This window comes from Haliotis rufescens, unplaced genomic scaffold, assembly GCF_023055435.1.
Source record: "Haliotis rufescens isolate VD_foot unplaced genomic scaffold, xgHalRufe1.0.p SCAF_8, whole genome shotgun sequence".
NCBI lineage: Eukaryota > Metazoa > Mollusca > Gastropoda > Lepetellida > Haliotidae > Haliotis > Haliotis rufescens.
The window spans coordinates 7,067,067-7,089,208 of record NW_025964372.1 but is presented as its reverse complement, the minus strand read 5'-3'; the positions used below and the strand labels follow the sequence as shown (position 1 = coordinate 7,089,208).

The following is a 22,142-nucleotide window of genomic DNA, read 5'->3' as shown; positions in this document are numbered from 1 at the left end:
ATACGCACAGATGAACAGTGTCAAACATACGCCCCAATTTACAGTGGAAAACATACGCACTGATAAACAGTGTCAAACATACGCCCCAATATACAGTGGAAAACATACGCACTGATAAACAGTGTCAAACATAAGCCACAATACATAGTGTAAAACTTACGCGCAGATAAACAGTGTCAAAAATACGCCCCAATATATAGTGTAAAACATACGCACAGATAAACAGTGTCAAGCATACGCCTAAATAAATGCACAGTGAAAATACAAACGCAGCAATAAACAGTTGAAAACATGCATGGCAATACACGGTTCAGTGTGTGAGTGAGAGAGTGTATGGTTTAATGCCGCTTTGAACAGTATTTCAGTTATATCAGCTTAATGTGGGAGGCAAGCCCGAAGTGATGCAGGTCTAAGACGCTTACCCGCTTACAACTTTGGCAAAATCCACGAGCACGGGCATGGTGCCGACAAACCTGGAAACATTATAAAAAAGGCGAACCGGGATTCAAACCCGCCATTATTATTATTATTATTATTATTATTATAGCAACACATTATAGTGCATGCATACTAACGTGTATGAAACCCGCTTGATCAGGGGTAGAATTAGTCTTCAGCAACCCATGCTTGCCGTTAAAGGTGACAATGCCTGACGTAAGAGGCGAGTAACGGGATCGGGTGGTCAGGCTCGCTGACTTGGTTCATGCATATAATCGTATCTCAGTTGCGAAGATCGAAGCTCGTGACGTCAATCACTGAATTGTCTGGCCAAGACCCGATTATATACAGACCGGTGTCATAAAGCAGGAATATTGCTTAGTGCGGCGTGAAACAACAAACAAACACCCAAATGATATCTACAATTTCTAGATCCAACTCTCTGTATCCGGGACTAACACCATCAGTCTGTTCACTGTTGTGGTGAAATGCTTGGAGCCCGCACATAGGTATCACTCAGCTGGTATGGAGCCAGAGGCAGCACATGTCAGCGGCGAGAGCGTAATGGGAAGCGTCACTGAACTAGTTTCATCCTGGTTTAAACATATTGACATGCAAAGAACAAGAGAAAGTATTTTCAGCATAGGTATCCGTCTCCCTAGATATCATAACTGATTTTTAACGAATATGTGATTAACAAGGGCTTTAGCTCTTTGGATATACTACTTTTTTTTATTACAATGAATGCGGCGTTTCGGTGTAGATCCTAACACTGTTATCAAACAAGTGAATATGTGATTGTTTTATGCATGCGAACTTCAGGGAGAATCCGTACTAAGCCGGACCTGGTATCGAGGTACACTCATTTTCCGAGTAGGTTTGAGTGAGTATGGTTTTACGCCGCTTTTATCAGTATGCTAATGTATCGTGACGGGAGACATCAAGAATGGCCTCACTCACACATTGCACCCACGTGGGGAGTCGAACACGAGCCTTTAGTGTGACGAGCGAACGCTTAAGCCACAAGGCTACCCCATCGATGCCAAGGTCCTTTGTAAACGTTTTCTTTTCCACGACCCCATTTATCCAAAGATCATCTCTCTCTCTCTCTCTCTCTCTCTCTCTCTCTCTCTCTCTCTCTCTCTCTCTCTCTCTCTCCGGCTTAACGATGTCCTGACTCTAGACAATAAGAATATGAACCCATCCTGACATAAGGAATGGAGCGTTGAGTTCGGGCATCCTATTTAAATGTAACATTTCTCTTTTTATTAAATTTTGACGTCAAAAGTTTGATTGGGACTAACTAACCTCATTTTAGGGATAAATAACTAAAATATGCATTTTTATTCATATCTCAAATCAATTCGTATGACTGACCATATGTATCGTTAAAATAAAAATACAGCCATTTGATTACAACAAAATATACGTCAGATGTCAGATTGACAAATCAAATTAAAAAATCTAGGTATCTTATGAAGTGCTCTTGAATTACACAGACGCAAATAAAGTGCAAAATGGAAAAAAATATATGTAGTAGTTAAATTGAAAATGTTACAACTATCACCGCACGTTTATTGCCAGAACCAATAAATGGCTCGTTTGGGTTTGATATTCAATCCTTCCGTTTTGTCTAGTTGATCGAAATCTATCCCCGCTAACAAGATTCACGGCCCTCGTAAACGAATCTATGAAGTCAGGATGTGACACGGTTTGACGTCCATTCTTGCATCTGTCGCTCAGGCGCCTTGCCGCAACGAACAAGTTGGTTTGATATTGTCCCGCTCACAACGCCGTGCGCTTGCCGGTACTCATTTGCATAATCACACCTCTTCGCCTCTCGCTCATTCAAGCCCCGAGGCGGTCGAGCCAATGAGAAGCGTGCGATTATTAGAAGGGAAGTGCTGCATTTATTTGGTGGAATTCGTCGAGATCTGTAGTAATTGTAGGAGGGACATTGCTACATCAATAATTTCACACAATCTATGCGCCAATTGTTACCACTCGAACATCACAGATGCTGAGGGTTTAATATTTAAAATCACGTGCCCTTAGAAAAGCAACCCAACAAACTAATCACAACCAATAGCACTGCGTGAGTACGCTGAGTCGACTGTGATAGTTGATCACTTAGAGCCGTTCGCAGAAACATGCCTCGCTCCTTCATGATCAAGAAGACAAGGGGGCGACGGTCCTCCCCCCTTACCCCGCTCAACGAGCCCCCCTCCCCCACGGAATGCAGGGAGGGGCCGGAGTACCCCAACATTCTCAGGACGCCCTTGTCAGGTAGGTCGTACAGCCGTGTTTACATTTGTTCAAACATTGTCTCAGACCCATCACTGATGCTATAGGTTACACATCGTTATTCACCCATTCAAATAGTTTGACACACATCAAAACATTCTTCTATTTGTATAACAAGTAAGGGTATATACGCATATTTTGTCGGTGCGCTAATGGTTATTGTGATTGTGTCTGTAGATATACACGTATTATGTATATCGTATATCATATTTACATCAATCAGCAGTAAGTTTATTGGTTGTTGGTTCGTTGAGTAGTTAAAGAATCTGTTAAGGATTACAAGGGACTGAGAGCTTCTTGTTGTCTCTGTACAAACTTCGTTGATGCCTAAATTTGAAATAATATACTAATCTGTTCAATGTTGGTCACCTATTGATGACCTTAATCTACACTAATGCGAATCTCTATACTTATGCTAATCCCTACACTGATGTTAATCTCTACAACTATGATAATCCATGAATGCTGTTAATCTCTTCAATTGTGTCGTTCCTATCATAAGGTTTGCACATCCTCGTTGTCAAATACTTCTCTTGTATTTCCTGCATCATTTTCATGTTTTTATTGATAGTCTTGTCCCCATTGCCTTTTTAATATTACCACAATAAGCAATCGTTTTCAATAATGTCAAACACACCGTTCAAGAAAAAGTTGTTTTCGTGTCAAGTCTAATGTTTACATGGGCAATATGCCACCAGATGTTGTTCATTAACCTACCTTTTGTTTGAATTCTTAATGGTCAACCACAGAGTAGCTCCATCCCCATCTTTAAGGTGCCCAGGGTGGAACCGGGGGATGGGGTGGTGGTTACGGGGATAGGGGTGGGTGTTTTGGGTGTGTGTGGGCTGACATCCCATTTCTAAATGTCAGAGGTTTCATGATTAATTCTATTGTTGGTAGTACTGGCTAACTATTCAGTCAATAAATAAATAAACAAATAAATGACTACCCAGCAACTGGACAGTCCTGTCACTGTATCGGTTCATCCGTAAAGAGGTTTGAAATGCCCATGAGAATGGTATCATATTAGCGTAAAATGCAATTAATGATTTATGAAACATTCAAATATTGAACTTGACAACACTTTCTAAATGGAGTACAATATGACATTTTTAGTGAAATAAGTAAACATACAGGACATGTTTGTGTTATACAACATACACTGTATACAGATATTTACGTACCATACTACTTTAGAGAACACGATAGCTCGAATTGAGGGTTGAAGCATTTTTTCGATTGGCTGTTTACATATTTGGTCTTAAAGAGAATATATTTTGTATTTGTACACTATTTTCTTCGTATATCTTGTATAATTTTAAATTGAGGGCCCACTTTAACAGAAACATTTTCGTCTTTTACATAAAGAAAATTGAATGAAAATTAAAACGTTTGAAGTTTATTGTATACTTTTCTGTAAGCATGTAACAGGAAATATGACACATTGTTTCAACAAACACTCTTATGCACTCTGATATATAACTGTAAATATACCTTGCTACTTCTTGAGGTCGAGATCAACTTGAAGATTAGCCCGAAAGACAAACATGTTGCCAGTGGTATATATGCATAATGGTGTCTTTTTCAGCACAGGTACTAAACTAATTAACTGAACTTGGTGGGGTGAGAAGAGGGTGTGGGTGAGGTAGAGGGTGTGGTGTGGGTGAGGATGGAGTGAGGGTGAGGTGAGGTAGGGTGAGGGCGGGGTGAGTGAGGTTGGGTTGGCGTTGAGGTTAGGGTGTGGGTGGGGTGGGGTGGGGTGATGTGATGTGATGTGATGTGATGTGATGTGATGGTCGGGTGGGGTGAGGTGTGGGCGAGGTGAGGGTGTGGATGAGGGTGATATGAGGGTGGGGTGAGGTGAATCAGGTAGGGTAAGGGTGTGGTAGGGTAAGGTAAGGGTGAGGGGAGGGTGGGAGTGTCGGGTTGCAGATGAGGCGAGAATGATGTATGCTCTTGCGGCTCTTAAGGGTAATCGTTTTCGTTGGAAACAAAACACTGCCACTGAACATTATGATATGCATTGAAAGAAGTTGAAGAAGTGTTTTTACATGGGTGTCCATAGATGTCCATAGGTGTCCCTATACGTCCATAAGACCGCTTCTTAAACGACGATGCCCATCGTATGTTGATCAAGGAATCCGAATCCGAACTTAATTCCTTTGCAGAAATCCTGCAGTTACTCATATTTTCAGGTCTCATCCTGACAAGAACAGTACACTTACCCTTGTAAAAAATGAAGTAATCATATAAAATATTCACAATACATTGCCTGTTTATCTTATAAACATTTCGTATTGAAATCTGTCCTTATGTGGCTACTTTCAAAACATTAGAGTACTTCTAATTAAAAATATTCCGAATGATTTGAGTTTATGCTTAAGCATCCTTAATTTCAACATCGATTTTTGGACCTTAATTTCAAATCGTTATATGAATTTGGAATATGCTGAAGGTGACGAATGCAATTTCAATAAATTTGAAAAAAAGTACAATTTTATTGTAATATACATTGTTTGCAACCCAACTCGATTCATTATGTTTCAGTTATAAAGAAATATTCGTTTTAAAATTTGCCGTAATAGCTTAGGAAAGTAATTACACGATCTTCCTTCTCGAAAGCGAACCAATATTCACAGCTCAATTCCGCTTCTTAAATCAGACGAAACGGGATTCCAGGCGAAATCTCTCATCCAAATAAAACGTGTTTTAAATATTGAATTCTAAAATGGCTTTTAGATACAATAAATATTTTACCGGACAGATTTTAGCATGAAAAGTCATCTGACAAGTTCAATGTGTTCTTATGAAGACAATTAAATGTTCTAGTCAATGCTTCCAGGGACTGTACTCACAGAGCGAAACTTCTAAATGTTTTACAGCTGCTTTTCAGCGTCAGAAACTGACAAAACACACTATTAATACTCAAAGAAAAATCTGAAATTGACGTGCTCGGAAGTGATTTAGAAAACGGGTTCAAGTTTCATTATACACAAGAAACTTTCAGTATGGTGTTTCTATATCCGAATGTTATTCAGCTGTCAAACTATTAATCATATAGTTGAAGACAAGGGTGTCGTCTACGAGCAGGCTCATTAATATAAATAATAGATAAAACGTCACTGAAAGACATAAACGCGGGACCAATTGTCAAACAAATCTTGATGTCTCCATTGGACCAGTTTTCTAAAAAAAAAGTATAGTTTTGTTTTGTTTTAAACTTTTAATCGTGATTGTGAGTTGTGTACTCTGTTTTCCACACTTAATGGAATTCAACTTACTATTGATGTTGTATATACTGATTCAGTAATTGAATGACTTAACAATGTCTGTACTGGAGGTATAGATTCATAGTAATGTTTTATTAAAACTAATTGAATATCGTTTTGCTGTCATCAGAACACCATTAAATGAAAGCGTTGCAAATTGACAATTAGGGAGTGCTGTTTAGAAGATTCCCAAAAATCTAACATGTTTGTGATTATTAGGAGATTCTCAATCAGAGTCACGACCAATACATTGTAAATATTAATAAGTCGAAACGATTACTTTAAAGCTGTTCTAGATTGTGCAAAGATTAAATACTATTTGTCAATAACGTTAGTTTCTGTTTTAACAGATCAATGGAGTGGAATGAATCGTTCGGTCGGGGGTTGTGGAAACAATATGCTTATAAACGCTCGATAAAACGTGATGTAATGTGAATATTTCATGCATCGCTATAACGTAGCTGTTATTGTCAATACTGAAATCATTTCATCATCATTAAGCGTGCATTATGCGCATCTGTTGTCATTTTTAGACTAAAAAGCCGCTTCAATACGCATGGCTGCATTATCTCATTATAACTTAACAGCCCTAATTTGACACACTTTCTGAGCGCAAAGATCGTGAAACATTCAATTTACTGAAGTTTCACTTCAAAGCAAATAACAGTTTAAACGTTTTGTACGCGGAATCCCCAACATATGACGCTTTCGGCATATTTTGTTATTCTCGACACATGGAATCCTCGAGACAGGTTGATATTCTCTACACATACTGTTATCTTCGACATATTTTGTTATCGTTAACATAAAGTCATATTGTTATCCTCGACACAAGTTGTTATCGTTAACACCCATTTTATTATCCTCTGAATATAACTATACAAATAACGAATACATAAATAAATATACGTAACGCTACTTACAACAATATTTCAATTTAAACACATACTGGCATATGCAAATCCCCCAAACAAGCTTTCAAATAACCATTTGATTTTTTACAATTGGTTTCTGATAACTGTATACCGCCTCGCGAGTCATTCTGATTTCCCAACGAGTTATTCGACAGGTGTTCGATTTGAGGACCCTGGGATACATTATTCCAATAGTCATACCTCGGCGTACGGATGCCTATATTATTTACATTAGGAATCACAACGGAAGTTTTGAAAATTGACAATGAAACCGGCGTACAAGTGTTAAGTGGGTTTTATTAATTCTGAACAGCGATCAAACAAATCTCGCAACAGGTTGTTAAGGGGGAGCTTTCTGATTCGCCTGAACAAACGGATCCAAATTGGATTCATTTCCGACAAAGTGTTAGAAAGCGTCATGTATGGTATCCGTTTTTCAATACTGGGATTTCTGTGAGGGAACTACGGAATACACACCTGTCGCTTGCCTTGCACCAGTACCACTAAATCTGACACGGTTAAAATAGCGTTTCGCACGCTATGTAATTGATTTCGGAGTCAAATAGCGAAATGGTAACAGGTCTCAGTGTAATGTCATTTTCAAATTAATTTTCTCAAAATCTAATTTATTTTTGCCTTTATATTTTTGATGTTATCAAGCTTCGAGACAAATTGCGAAATTGATAGCTTTATGGTTTTTAAACTATTATATACTTATATTGCAGGACTATGGTGCGTCTAATGGTAAATCGATATTTCAATATTATAGATGCATATGAATCTAGTACAAGGGACAATGTAAGCCAACGAGACTGGTAGTCATGTTATTCATTGATACACTTCACTTACAACTGATTTGCACTTACGGTCACGCACTGTTAGATACAGTTATTTTACGTCAATCATGCTTTGAAAGTATTATTACAATATAAATGGCTCATCTACATTTTTACAGATCTCCAGCTGTGAGTTTCGTTTCATTATGTAGGGAATTTGAAAAGGGACACGGTAAATGCAATCCATATTAATAGTACTGAGAATTACCAGCTTTTATTATCTACTTATTTTCGACCAAAACAGACAAATAATATCATTGATATATTACATTTCTAAGTACACTGATAGTTTCTTGTATTATAATTAATAAGTAATACCTAGTAGAATATTGGTTTCGTAAATGCTTCACCTATGTTAATTGTACAATCTGTTACACAAACACACGTTAAATATTTTTAAGATTAAAAGCTATTTGTGCTGAAATATATATCTGTGCCAATATATAAATCTCGCGTCAGTTGGAAAGTCGCTTTGTGCTATTGTAACACGTGGCCATTAAAACACATATTGCATGTTATGTTTATTTATTAATTGGTCACATTATCGTGATATAAATAACAAATAATCAAACACAGTGTACCCATTCCACATCCACTGTAGACAGAAACTATACGTCAATGCCAATAATATACACCTAGAGATTGTTTTATTAATTATATAATGATAAGAATGATACTGATTCCTTGATTGTCATTTTTCCACGCCAAGCTCTCGTCTAATTAAACATCGCCATTTAATCTGTGCAGTCATTGTGCAGCTGCACTTGCAATTCATGCAGCACGTGAGACTTGGAAAATCCTGCAGCAGTACTTAAGGGAGCAGTTTAACAGGTTGATGTTGGGTAAACCTGCGCGTTTGCCATCGTACAAAATACACATTTCAGGGTTTTAACACATCGAAACAATAATAACAGTTCAGATATATTTAAATGGAGGATTAATAAGTGATGGGATAATGAAATTTGTGATATTGTCCCACTTTCGAAAAGCGACCGCAGTCCAAACTCAATTTTTTACAAGCCGTTGTGAAAAAGTTGGACAATTGCTAGCTGCGGCTTTAAACAACATCCATTTACTCACTGGTCACTGTATGGCCAGTGGTGGTCAAAGGTGTGGTTCTAGCTTCCGTTCACTATGGTAAGCGTCGGCCAAGACGTCATAATGTTCAATGCCCGGCTAAAACTGAAACAAAAAACAAACAAACAAGAAATGGTTACTTGATGGATGTGTATTTGATATCATAGCTGTTTTTCGGACCGTAAGTTCAGCCTAGTAACGTTTTGATAACATTTGTAATTTGTTCGTCAATCCAATTTCAAGTGTATACTTTCTTTTCCCCCGGCAGTTTATATCAATTATATTGATTCTAAATTTTAAAATGTTCTGTATGCATATAGATGGTAGCAGCCCCTGCTCCCAAGGGTTTGCAATAGAAATACACAAGATTACAGCTGTTCGAAATAAAAATAAATTACTTGAATGAAGACTGGAAAGTAGGAAATGAATTTGCAACCACATGACCCCACGTTTGAATTTGTGTCGGAAAAAAGCAAATTTATTGATTTTCAAAAATAAAATGTCTGAGATATTCATCGGCATTTATTTTAATTTTTAAAAGTTTTAAATCAAATTAGGTTTTTAAAATAAACATGTAGAAGTATTCTTTGAGTGCTGACTAAGCGCCAGTACAGTTATTCCTTTGGATAAACTATTACTATACTGAAGATATTTTCATTTAAAAATCAAACATACGACAAAATCAACAGAGCGGTGTAGTTTCTCTTGCTCTCCAGGTTATATAGATTAGGGAGAATTATAGTGTTTATGTATGTGTCAGCCCGTACGTGTGGCTGCCACTTAAAATAGATCAATGATGACTATTGCCCCCATGTCCTGGAACAGTCATTGTTACCGTGAATTATTTTCATGAAGATAATAGCTTTGCATGTCATGAATAAACCATGCGATAATAAGCACATATTGTTTCATTTAACAATAAGCATCTGTAAGTCAGTGAATAGCAATACATGACGCATTGTTGCTGTCCTTCACGTACCATTGAACTTCACGCAGCAACTAGCGCTTTAAACCAGACAGTGCTTTAGAAATTAATTTATAAATACATTATGAATTCATATATTCAACACCAAATTGCTTGTCATCGGTGAAAATGTTTTGTTCACGCTAAAATAAGATTGAATAAGTTGTGTAAAATGAACGTGAACACGTATTGTTCCATGTTCTTTGTGTTATGCTCCTACTGACCGCCTCCGTGGTCTAGTGGTAGAACGTCCGCCCGGAGAGCGGAAGGTTTGGGGTTTGATCCCCAGCCGCGTCATAACAAAAGACGTTAAAAGATGGTACTTGTTGTTACCCTGTCTGGCGCTCGGCATTAAGGGGCTACAACAAGGACTGGTCAGCTCGGAGTCAGTATACTGTGTCAGAGTGGGGTATTCATGTTAAACTGCGGCATAGTATCTCAGTGGGCTAGCACTATAAAATCAACATCAGTCCGGACTAGTACAAACAGCCACACACACACACGTGCGTGCACGTCGCTATATCAGTGCAATAGTCTTGTACTTTAAACCCCATTTACCCCACCTTATTTTCCTATTAAATGTAAATGCTAACCAGAGCATCCAGAGCAAAGGAGAGCAGGGCAGAGCAGAACACAGCGTATTGAAATCGAAGAGAGATTAAGCAGAGAGATTCGATCCAGGGAGACCATATGCATGTCGAGTGAGTGAGTGAGTGAGTGAGTGAGTGAGTGAGTGAGTGAGGACAGCCGGATGGTGGTCTTGGACGTTTACTACTTTGGGGAAATCCACGCGTACAGGGTATGGTCCTGACAAACCAGAAACATAATCAGGTTTCTGGCATGTCAAAGGGACGCAACTCTGCCCAGAGAAATGCTGCGCCCCAGACGACTGACCCACCCGTGTCCACCTTAACAGGAATATACATACACAATAACATTTAACATCTTCTGCCCTCGTCCCCAAAGCGATGTTAACACTGCGACCGTACGCGTCTCAAAGCTTAGATCGCTTTGGGGAACGGATCCTGCCTTGTCCAGTAGTAACCATGTGGTCTCGGCCAAAGCACTGGACTGTAGCGCTGGTCAGTTGGCATTGGTCACCATACATAATAAATGAGTAAGAGCTTGTTGAAGATAATTACCGCTGTACCCGGGAAGCGGCAAGGCGTGACTCTTGCTCCGTCGTTGTTTGGCTGTAAGTGGCGTTCCCAAGGTGTCGTTCTCGCCTATGTTTTTGGATGGCTGGTTATTCTTTTGCGGGTCGTCCAAATGTGCTGGCGGAAGCTGAAACCGTAGAGAATACTCAGACATTTATTGTATACATTAATTGACCTGGGGGTGACTTAAATCTGTAGATATGCTGTCTAGGAGGTGTGTCGGCGCTGTGATCAATACGTGAGTTAGCGTAAGACAGAAGCGTCTTTTGTCTTGGAAATCGTCATGTGTCTGTGTAGATTACCCCTTGACTTTCCTATTGTGTGCAGCTTCCGTTGATGTCACGGAGGCATGAATAAATAAATAGAACAGTTTTCATAACAATAAAAGACAAAAACGTTGTGCAGACCGTGCAGGATTATCGTCTTTCATCCTTCGTTCCGACAGAACAATGTCTGTATGACTATCTCTAATGACTGATTTAAAAACATCCATTTACACAACAAAAACCATTAAAAGATATATTGAATCATGTGAATTAGTAGTATACTGAAGGAGAATAGGTCCCAGTTGCATCGTGTTTGTCTAAAAAGCCTTCATGTAAATGTAACGGATCCGGTTAGATTGTGTAAATTGGGTGATACTGGCACCGACGATGTAGATAGTTGCTCATGCTATCAATCACTACTTTGTCTGGTCCAGAATCGATTACCTTCGATCGCCGTGATATTGCTGTAACAATGTTTACTAGGGCGTAAAACAGCATTCACTCACTGCATGTCATTTAGGAACTATTTAATATTATACATTTTGTTAAAAGCAGCTCAAGATCCCTAAATTACTTAATTGTAAAACATAGTGACTTTGTGTGTTTCGCTCATGAAAAATGTAAAACTGAATAACCATAAAGTTTGATTGTAATCAGGTCCTTCGTCATCTGCATGCTTCAGTTATATATCTGGTTTTCCTCTTCATCTACATGCTTCAGTTATATATCTGGTTTTACTCTTCATCTTTAGCTTCAGTTATATATTTGGTTTTCTTCATCTACATGTTTCTGTTATATATCTGGTTTTCCTCTTCATCTACATGCTTCTGTTATATATCTGGTTTTCTTCATCATTCTGATTCAGTTATATATCTGGTTTTCTTCATCTACATGCTTCAGTTATATATCTGGTTTTCCTCTTCATCTACATGCTACAGTTATATATCTGGTTTTCTTCATCATTCTGCTCCAGTTATATAACTGGTTTTCTTCATCTACATGCTTCAGTTATATATCTGGTTTTCTTCTTCATCACAATGCTTCAGTTATATATCAGGTTTTCTTCATCTACATGCTTCAGTTATATATCTGGTTTTCCTCTTCATCTACATGCTTCAGTTATATATCTGGTTTTCTTCATCTACATGCTTCAGTTATATATCTGGTTTTCTTCATCTACATGCTTCTGTTATATATCTGGTTTTCTTCATCTACATGCTTCTGTTATATATCTGGTTTTCCTCTTCATCTACATGCTTCAGTTATATATCAGGTTTTCTTCATCATTCTGCTACAGTTATATATCAGGTTTTCTTCTTCATCATTCTGCTTCAGTTATATATCTGGTTTTCTTCTTCATCACAATGCTTTAGTTATATATCAGGTTTTCTTCATCATTCTGCTTCAGTTATATATCAGGTTTTCTTCATCTACATGCTTCAGTTATATATCAGGTTTTCTTCATCAATATGCTTCAGTTAAATATCTGGTTTTCTTCTCCATTTCAGATGAAGCTCATCGCGTAACCTTTCCTCCACCGAAATCTCGAATCCGAACCCCCTTCGATGTGGCCTCCCTGATAGCAGATGTGACCCCGTCTTTCACAGAGGAGTCCTCGAAATGGCACAGCGACAGAAAACCCCCCTCATTCAATGAAAACGACACAGGTACGACAATAGCACACATAACACAGCTCGTCCCGCTACCCTAACAGTCGCTATCCGTTGTACCAACTGAAACACTTCACTCATATTTGTAGGAATACCGACTTATCGACATTTCTGACTTGGCTGTAGTGCATGAAATGTAATGATGAAAACTGACGATACAAATGTAATAACTGAGTGCTTACATTTTCAAAAAGCATCGAATTTTAGAAATGACACATTCTGTTTCATTCTTTATATTCAGTCGTATGCCAGTGTGTTCACCTGTTATTGTTTAAATACACCTTGTCATTAAACCAAAATTCAACTTAAATTAGACATGTGCAAACTGCAATGATGATCATACAGCATTAAACTAGGTCTTGGCAACCTACAGTCTGCATTCACCAACGCGTTTCTAGATTCCTAAGCCTCTACATTTGCACCAAACGGATGTGTCGACTTAATCATTAAAACCATCCTGATGCAAAAACACCAAATAAAACCCATGACTTGTCACTACCGTTTCCGCAGACAGACTTGCCACCCAATACCTCTGCCACAAGCAGTGATAAAAGGCGAATTCTTACAGTCACACCTTTACGGCTTTTTACCGATCTGAAACGCATTTTTAAGCAACTGGGAATTACCAACGTACCCTCTAGCACCACAAGCGAGATTTCCTCTGATTGCTAAAAATCGCGGTTCATGTAGGACAATTCCCTTTATCCACAGTTAATATTCCCTTCTAAACCGCGTCGGGGGCGGCATGGCGACGTCATTATTAAATTAACAGTCAAGGACCCAAACTGGCGCCCAACTTCAAGACCCCATGAGAGACGCATTGAGGATGAAATTCCACTGGGCCCGCTATATCTGTATCAGTATTATTATATATTTAAAGTCCCCCGATACCATAACCATTGCCAAGCCTTAAGGCTATTGCAATCTCGGATCTCTTAAGGTTATTCCTTTGTTTAAACTGTTAAGGGAACTTGCTCTTTCACCTAAAGTTCCATAGGTCGGAGACCATCATGAATAACTTAAAATCGATTCCGGTTGCTTGATTGTCGGGACGTTGTCTGACGCATGCGCAGTTCCCTTGGGCATCTCCGAGAAGGCTGTCGTATTGAATGCGACTGTTTTAAGAGACAAGGGCTTTTTCAATAGAATCTGAAAACAGCGGAGAATAAAATAGATTCCTGAGTGTCATGATTTAGAAACACAGATTGAGACAGACTTGACGCTTCGCGCGTGACCAGGAAATATTTATGAAATGAATTCCCCGAAAATGGGCTCTTCAGTAACTTTGAGTTATTGCTTCATGGGTTTGTGATGCCATTGTTGGACCGTCTGCTTGAATGATTGTAAACCAACATCGACCAAGTGCATTGTCATTTGATGGGCAAATCGTGCCATCACAGTGAATGTGCATTCATTACAGATAAAACGAACATATGTGAATATTAAATGCTCGTCAGGTTCAACACGTTCGCTAGATGTGGAGCTGTTCATGTTGCTCTGTTAGAAACAGTTCTCCAGATGTATGGCACGCTCTGTATTGTTACATAGAGTATTACATATTGTTACATATTAATGCATGATAGAATGGTAGAATTAGATATTTAAGACTCTATAAATCAAATGAAACTGATATGATGAAATATCTCAAAAATACGCCCACGTCGTTGTCATTATTCTGGTAAGGTCTTAAACTATGTCATGGCCACTGCATATAATCTTTCGTTCTGGATGAATGGTATTGGTGGAGATGGGGTGGGCGTGGGCGTGGGTGTGGGCGTGGGTGTGGGTGAGGGTGAGGGTGAGGGTGAGGGTGAGGGTAAGGGTGAGGGTGAGGGTGAGACTGTGGGTGTGGTTGTGGATGTGGGTGTGATGAGGGTGTGGGTGTGGATGTGGATGTGGTTGTTGGCGTTGGCGTTGGCGTTGTTGTGGGTGTTAATCTGGTTGTGGTTGTGGTTGTGGGTGAGGGTGTGGTTGTGGGTGAGGGTGAGGGTGAGGGTGTAGATGTGGTTGTGGGTGTGGTTGTGGGTAGGGGTATGGGTGAGGGTGAGGGTGTGGATGTGGGTGTGGGTGTGGTTGCGGTTGTGGATGTGGGTGAGGGTGTGCTTGTGGGTGTTGGTGTGGTTGTGGGTGTGGGTGTTAGTGTGGTTGTGGTTGAGGGTGTGGATGTAGTTGTTGCGGTTGTGGATGTGGATGTGGATGAGGTTGTGGGTGTGGATGTGGTTGTGGTTGTGGTTGTGGGTGTTGGTGTTGGTGTTGGTGTTGGAGTTGTTGATGGAGACGTTGTTAATGAGTTTTGTTCAAGGAATGTTAAAGTGTATATTCTTTTTTGGACATGCTCTGGTAGTTACTTCAAAATGATTCAGAACTGCACAGACAGACAGTTTACATGCACGATGCTTTGTTTACAATACAGTCACATTATCTAAGGACCATATTTCGACAAATTGACATTTGGGTTCTGATAAGTAAAATGTTATTTACTTACATTTTTCAGATAGTGCTGTATTTATAATAATAGTTTACTTAACAGTACCTTCAAATCTATTGGTACTAAAAATGGATAATATAGCGTGCTGGATCATACAACAACCTACAGAAAGTTTTTTTCTCTTTAAGTTGGAAATATCAACCCCACTGAGTTGAGCCCTAAAAATGTACTTGATAATGCTAGATGATCAAAAGTGTTCGAAAGACAAAAGGCTAATTGTCAACCGTTTGATCACGTCTGGAAATGTTTGAAAGTTTTCTGAAATGTAATATTAAATTAAAATCTTCGTAGTCATACCTTGTGTAAAGGGGGGAGTTTGAAAGTACAACAGACGGGGGGGGGGGGGGGTATGTTATTGTCAAATAGTGTCTAAAAAAATATCGACGCGTGTAAAATAACGGAATGATTTTCTTTCTGATTTCCAGGCTCATTGGACAAGCCAGACAACTGTGTCCGAATCAAAGAAACCAAATATCTGCGTGAGTTTCTTGGCGACTTCCTGTCATGGCTGACACTTGACCACGAGATGCAGATTCTGCCGAAACCAGGTCTGCTTCCGGATCCTCTGCACACGCCGTCATTTCACGACATCGGCCGTCAAGATGACATCCATCCTTGTAACTGTGCGCGCTGCCGGGGCCACGATGACTCTTCGCCCTCTGACAGTTCCGTTCACTCCAGCGACATGGGGTCCAAGTCCATGTCGGGGGGTCTCTCCGAACCTAAGGAAAGGACATTTTCGTGTAAAGAGTGCGGCAAGTCGTTCAAGAGGTCTTCAACCCTATCCACTCACATGTTGATACACAGTGACACTCGACCCTACCCCTGCCCCTACTGTGGTAAACGATTCCATCAAAAGTCCGACATGAAAAAGCACACGTATATTCATACCGGTGAGTTTTTTGTTTCATTTGTAAAATATCTTAAACTTGTAAATATAACTTTTTGAAACTTATAGAATGTAGACATTTTTGAAAAAGTATGATGAATTGTACTCCCTAAACAAAATCAATGAGTAATTTATACTTGACACAAAGACATACTGTTACCACAGACCAGATGCGGTTTCACATGAAAGTCGATAAAATTGAGGATTCAGTGGCCAAAATGACCGCTAAAGTTATAAAGTGATGTTAGTGTCCATGGAACCGTCCCTGAAACGACACTTGGGGCTGACTTGTGTAACTTGTATTGTTTCGTGGTAATTGTAGCAGGTGCGTTGTTTATCCAGCGGCATCTTGTTAACAGTGAAAACGTACGAAAAATAGGTTTGCTAGAAACTCTCAATCGACTATGATTTCTCTCAATACCTATTCCACTGTCCTAAGATTGTACAGAAACAGGAACAAAAGTATTCTGGGATTGTTTTGAAAATAGAATTAATGAAAAACGTTTAATAATCATGCCTTAAAAATGTCAGTAGGGATCCACATCGTGTGTCGCCTTAGGGGTAAAGATCTGGTTCTGTGCAAAGATTTGATTTTTTGGCTCTTTCCTACCTCACGTAATTTATCTTTTCTGCAAGAAAGGGATACAGTTCAAATGATGGCCCCTTCCTTGTGTCTCAGTTTCATAAGCACACATTGTGAAATTCTCTGAAAACCCGCTTTTCGATCGATAACTGTCGATAACTTCCACATAAGTGGTACATTATGTACACCGCACTGGTCACAAATCAGGCGAAGTTAAGCAACGTTGGCTGCGGAGGGTAGGAGGATGGGTGACTGTCTTTCATCTGGGGAGTTTCTGGGGGTATCTCCTTCGGCAAGAGAATATGTTCGAAATATGCCCCTGTCCACCTAGATTATTATTATTATTATTATTATTATTATTATTATCTGGGTTTCCTTCCATATGTGTGTTTATTCAGATTACCGTTCCTTACAGACCTCTACTTATTTTACTGACTTGTCACACCGAAACAATTTTCTCAATTGACTTAAGCTTTTTTGTGGATAAACCTCTATGACATCATTTAACGACAAAATATTGAACTATTACGAAATTCCTTGTATGTGAGGCTGGGAACTTTTCAATCATCCCTCGTATATCGTAAGAGAAGACAAGGGACGAGTGAGACAACACAAATCACTAATAATATGGCACCAATCCAAATCTCTACCAACCACCTAGAATATTTATTATACATCAAAACCGAAATGGAAAATTGTATGAACTTCTCGCACGTGCCTACAACTAAAACTCAACAAAAATGTAATTCACGGCACATTTGTGCATATTCATGTTTTTATTTATTGATCTGATTTGACAATGAGCAATCCTCACGAGAAGAAGCCGAATACAAAGGTGTAACTGTAACAGAATAGTATATATTCTAAGATTTATCTAGCACTGTCTGACTCGCATGGGATATTTTATTTACGAGACACTTAAAGGGCTTTACAAATTGCATTGCAAAATAAGTTAAGACGTGTTTCCCGGTTCACTGGCATCCTAACGTCTGCAGTGGTGTCGGAGTTGCCATCGACAATAAACTTAAATAAAGTGTTCACTAAGTCAGGGACAAACACGAAAGTTGAGGATCATTCGAATTCAAACATAACCATTTGCGTGATCAACGATTTTGAAGACACTGAATATTTGAAAGCCTTAGTTCTACTTAGAAACATTTATGCAGATAAAGGTTTTTATTAACGACGATAAGGATGTATCGATTTTTGTTATTTAGCTGTTGCCGCTGTGGTCGTAATGCTTGTAAACATCGTTATGATTATATTATACAATCAAATGATTTCAGGATTCGTCTTTTCAACTCTGCAAAATACCAAATGTATAGAAAACCTTTTAAATACTATTAGAGAAAATGAGGAGGATGTATTTAAACAAAGGCATATCACATCTGTTGTAGGGGATCTTAACCTCATGTTTTTTACTGATATATTTTCATTATTAACATGATAGAAACATTTTTTCGTTACATTTGTCTGTGTATTTGTAGCTCGGTGGTGTTCAACCAACTCGCTCACTACGAGTAGACACGCGCGGAATGTATAGTTGATAGAATTCATAACCTGCAACCTTGGTGTATTAAAATAAGGTGTCTTCTTTAAGTAAGCTCACACGGCGCGGTATAACTGAAATACTGTTTAAAGGGACGTTGTTAAACTCCAACTCTCTCAATTGAATTTCATGAAGTCTTTAATAGCTTAGTCAACACGTACAGTCCATGTGAAGTGTGACTAACATTTGCACTGAGGCAATTTGCGATGAAAATGAATAAGGTGACACTTAGTTTTAGATACGGTAACATGATATGTTATATCATGGGTTTATACCAGCTTTATTTACCAAGTACGCGTTGGAAACAATGCACACAATCACATCTCCACATTTCTAACATGTGTTGAATTTGCATGCGCGCTTTGTCAAATGTACTGACAGTGATTTCCCTATATTTTTCACTGTTCCGTTTATATCAGTATAGTCAGTTATTTTACAAATTAAGGGAAAAATCTGTCCAGTTTTTTAGTATGGTAACAAATTCCAAACATCTTGACGTTTAATTTCATCACCCAGTGGATGAAACTAATAGGATTAAATTAAAAGGAAAGTCAATGAATAGTTTTAAATCTTTTGGCTTCAAATCTAATAATTAGTCGATTGTGATCCTTTAAGGTCCTTCTGAATAACGTTTAGTCAATCTGTGAAAATAGACAGTTTTTAGTTTTCAGTCAGTGTGTAAAACGGCTGAAATGATTAGTAATTGAATATATTGCCTACGTGAATCACATTTTACACATTAACTGTACCCTTTATACGACGTAACGCATGGTGAATTTATGTGTGTTAGCATATCTTTTGAGAAAGGCCGTTTTCTGATTTGGTTGATTTTCTTTCAGGCGAGAAACCTCACAAGTGTACGATATGTGGAAAAGCATTCAGCCAATCGTCCAACCTGATAACGCACAGCCGGAAACACACGGGATACAAGCCGTTCTCCTGCTCACAGTGTGGACGAGCATTCCAGAGAAAAGTGGATTTGAGGCGCCATCTTGAAATCAGTAGCCACCACTAAGGGAGATAACTCCCAGTGAAACGCTTGAATTGTCTCCCCTTAATTCGCAAAGACTTTCCTTCAAGAGGCTTTCAATAGACTCCGGTTCAGCTTACCGCCCCAAATGACCGGTGAGGTCACACCGGACTCCGTGATACTGATGTCCTAGATGCCATCGACGTTTGTGACGACGGGGAAAATGACAAATGACAAGAGTCAAAATTGTACATTTTGTGCACAGCACCAAAAGTCGTCATCCATTCGTCAACGCAGGACCAAAATGTAAAACGTTTTTGAGTCTGGATTGAATATGGGGAATACCGTATTTCCCTTATTAAGGGGCCAAGTGTAGGGGTACGGGTTTGAAGTCAGGACAGGGCCCCCCATACGGAACTAGTCAGCTACAGTTAGTGATTAATAGAACACCTTACTTGTACCTAAGCTTTCCCTACTCATCTCAGAGCTCAAGAAATAAACACAGGGTCTAAAAGTAAAGTGAAAAGTTAATACAGGCCGGGATCTTGATATAGGAAATACGGTTAATACAGAAAAATACCGCTAATCCAGAAACCCTGCTTCCCCGATTACTGTTGGGAATAGATATTGAAAGGACACGATTCCTTTACAAGGATTCCTTAATCGGGGAATCTGTTGATCCGCACGGTTTCCATGGAAACGGTACCGTTCCGATTAACGGCGTTTCACTTTTGTTTGCAAATCAACCATGCTCACGCTTGTTATTTAAAAGGTGCATCTGCAATATTTTCTGAGATATTGTAAAACATTTAGCGTTAAAACTCACAATTAAATTTCAACTCATATTCTATTTTGTTTTAATTTATGACTTCTAGATATTTTTGAATATTAAGGCATGAAATGATTCCCTGTGTCACTAAGACATTTTTTCTCTTAACTCATTTAAGCATTATTCCTACCAAGCAAATACAAAGGACAGTGTGTTTTAATCGATTTAACCACGTCTGGATAAATGTTTTATGATTTATTTATGTTGCCGGTTGCCACTGTCGGATAGACCTTCGTCTATAAAATTCTTATATTCACATTGGTGTGTATGCGATATGTTTTCATGTTGAAAGCAAATATTCTTTACCGAATGATAGCAAATATCAAAGTCAGTAATGGTCGGCAAGAGATTTCTAAAAGGTTCAGCAATAAATATTTCCAACTATCACAGGGACTCATTTTTCTATTTGTCAGTGTCAGTTAGGAATTCGGAACGGTTTTTGAATCTCAAATATTGAACAAAGCGATCAGATTTTCAAAGATTCCAGGTTAATTAGCAATTCACATTTGTCAAACCCATACTCTCGCTAGATCACGTTAGGTGGTATGATAATAGGAAGTCTGCTGTGAATGTTAATGGGAATAGCACACAGATAAATTGGAAAACATATACGCGCTTGGTATCATATTGACGTTCACATTTGTGGCTCTTATCAGTAAATCGCTTACCCTTCATGATGTATAATGCTTTGTAAGGCTCAGTACCATTACATATACGAACTGTAGGATAATTCAGATATTATATTTTTCAAGTAATAATTCATTTTCCGACTTCCCTTTTTGTACATAATGGAATTTAAATGGAAAAACAGTTCAGTCAGTTTAATATTAATATCTGAAATTGAAATACAGGTGATACGGTTTGTAAATGATTTTCAAACATTGTTCCTGGGAATGTCTGTAGAATCTCGCCTAAGACAAACGTATTTGTTTTTGTTCTTTTTATTTTTGAACACTTGGTCTTTTTACGTTGCCGAGATTACATGACGATGTGGAGTGTGAACTAGTCATTTCCCCATGTTTGGCCCCTATTATCCGAACTGTTTTTGTACGTATAAACGAGGCCGTTATTGCTCGTTAGTGCCCGGATGTTAGTAGTTCGCCTACCCGTCTTGCTACTGTTTTTGTTATTACAGTCTACGTTTTATGCCCTCTGTGGTGTTTTGATGATCTCTAAAGTTGTATATACATCTGTAAATATTTTTTAAGTTATTTGAATAAAAGATAAATAAAAAAAACTGTTGTTATACCAATGCAAGGAAACACAACTACAGCGAATATGTGACTGCACCGAGAGTACACAGACCATCGCTGTGTTACGACATGATTCTGTAGTTCTTTTGAAGCGCTATTTCAGCTCTGAACGTTGTCCTTATTCGTTGTGAGTTGTACCATGAACTTGTCTAGTGAGTGAGTATGATTTTACGCCGTTTTAGCTTCATTCAACAATATCGCGGCGGGGGACATCAGACATGCGTTTCACACAGTGTACCCATGTGAGGAATCGAACCTGGGTCTTCAGCGTGACGAGCGGACGCTTTAACCACTGGGCTACCCGTCGCTATAGTCATGAAGTCATGAGAGAGATTTAGCGACGATACATACGGAGGCAGTAGCTTATCTATTTGTCAAAGCATTTATATTCTTCTACAATATCTACAATATCAGAGTCGGCATGTTTGTCACAATCATCTGACACCTGCGTTTATCTTAGAGTCGGATGTGGTTGTGCAGATACTAGGCTGTTAAATCAGCGTGTTATGTATCCTGCTTAGGGAGGAACTTTGTGTTCGTGTGAACAGGGATGGTTTGAACGATAGTCACGTGAACCTACTTCATAAGCACGTTTCACGTTTTTTTGTTTGTTGTTTAACGCCGAACTCTGCAATATTCCAACTATATGACGGCGGTCTGTAAATAATCGAGTGATTGACATCATG

At 38.8% G+C, this 22,142-nt stretch overlaps 1 protein-coding gene across 1 annotated transcript; it reads left to right on the top strand.

Annotated features, from left to right (window-relative positions):
* The first annotated feature begins 2,437 nt into the window (after positions 1-2,437).
* Positions 2,438-21,431, top strand: LOC124148976 (zinc finger protein Gfi-1b-like). The gene is made up of 4 exons (XM_046520283.2): positions 2,438-2,724; positions 12,734-12,892; positions 15,809-16,276; positions 19,244-21,431. Exons 1-4 carry the CDS (start codon positions 2,589-2,591, stop codon positions 19,417-19,419), a joined length of 939 nt encoding a protein of 312 aa, XP_046376239.1. The 5' UTR covers positions 2,438-2,588; the 3' UTR covers positions 19,420-21,431.
* Positions 21,432-22,142: the final 711 nt, after the last annotated feature.

Bases quoted from the DNA above. Each gene is read 5' to 3' on its own strand.
- LOC124148976 (XM_046520283.2), top strand. From the start codon at position 2,589: ATGCCTCGCTCCTTCATGATCAAGAAGACAAGGGGGCGACGGTCCTCC. The intron at 12,893-15,808 runs GTACGACAATAG...TCTGATTTCCAG, and splicing joins ATTCAATGAAAACGACACAG to GCTCATTGGACAAGCCAGAC. The intron at 16,277-19,243 runs GTGAGTTTTTTG...ATTTTCTTTCAG, and splicing joins GCACACGTATATTCATACCG to GCGAGAAACCTCACAAGTGT.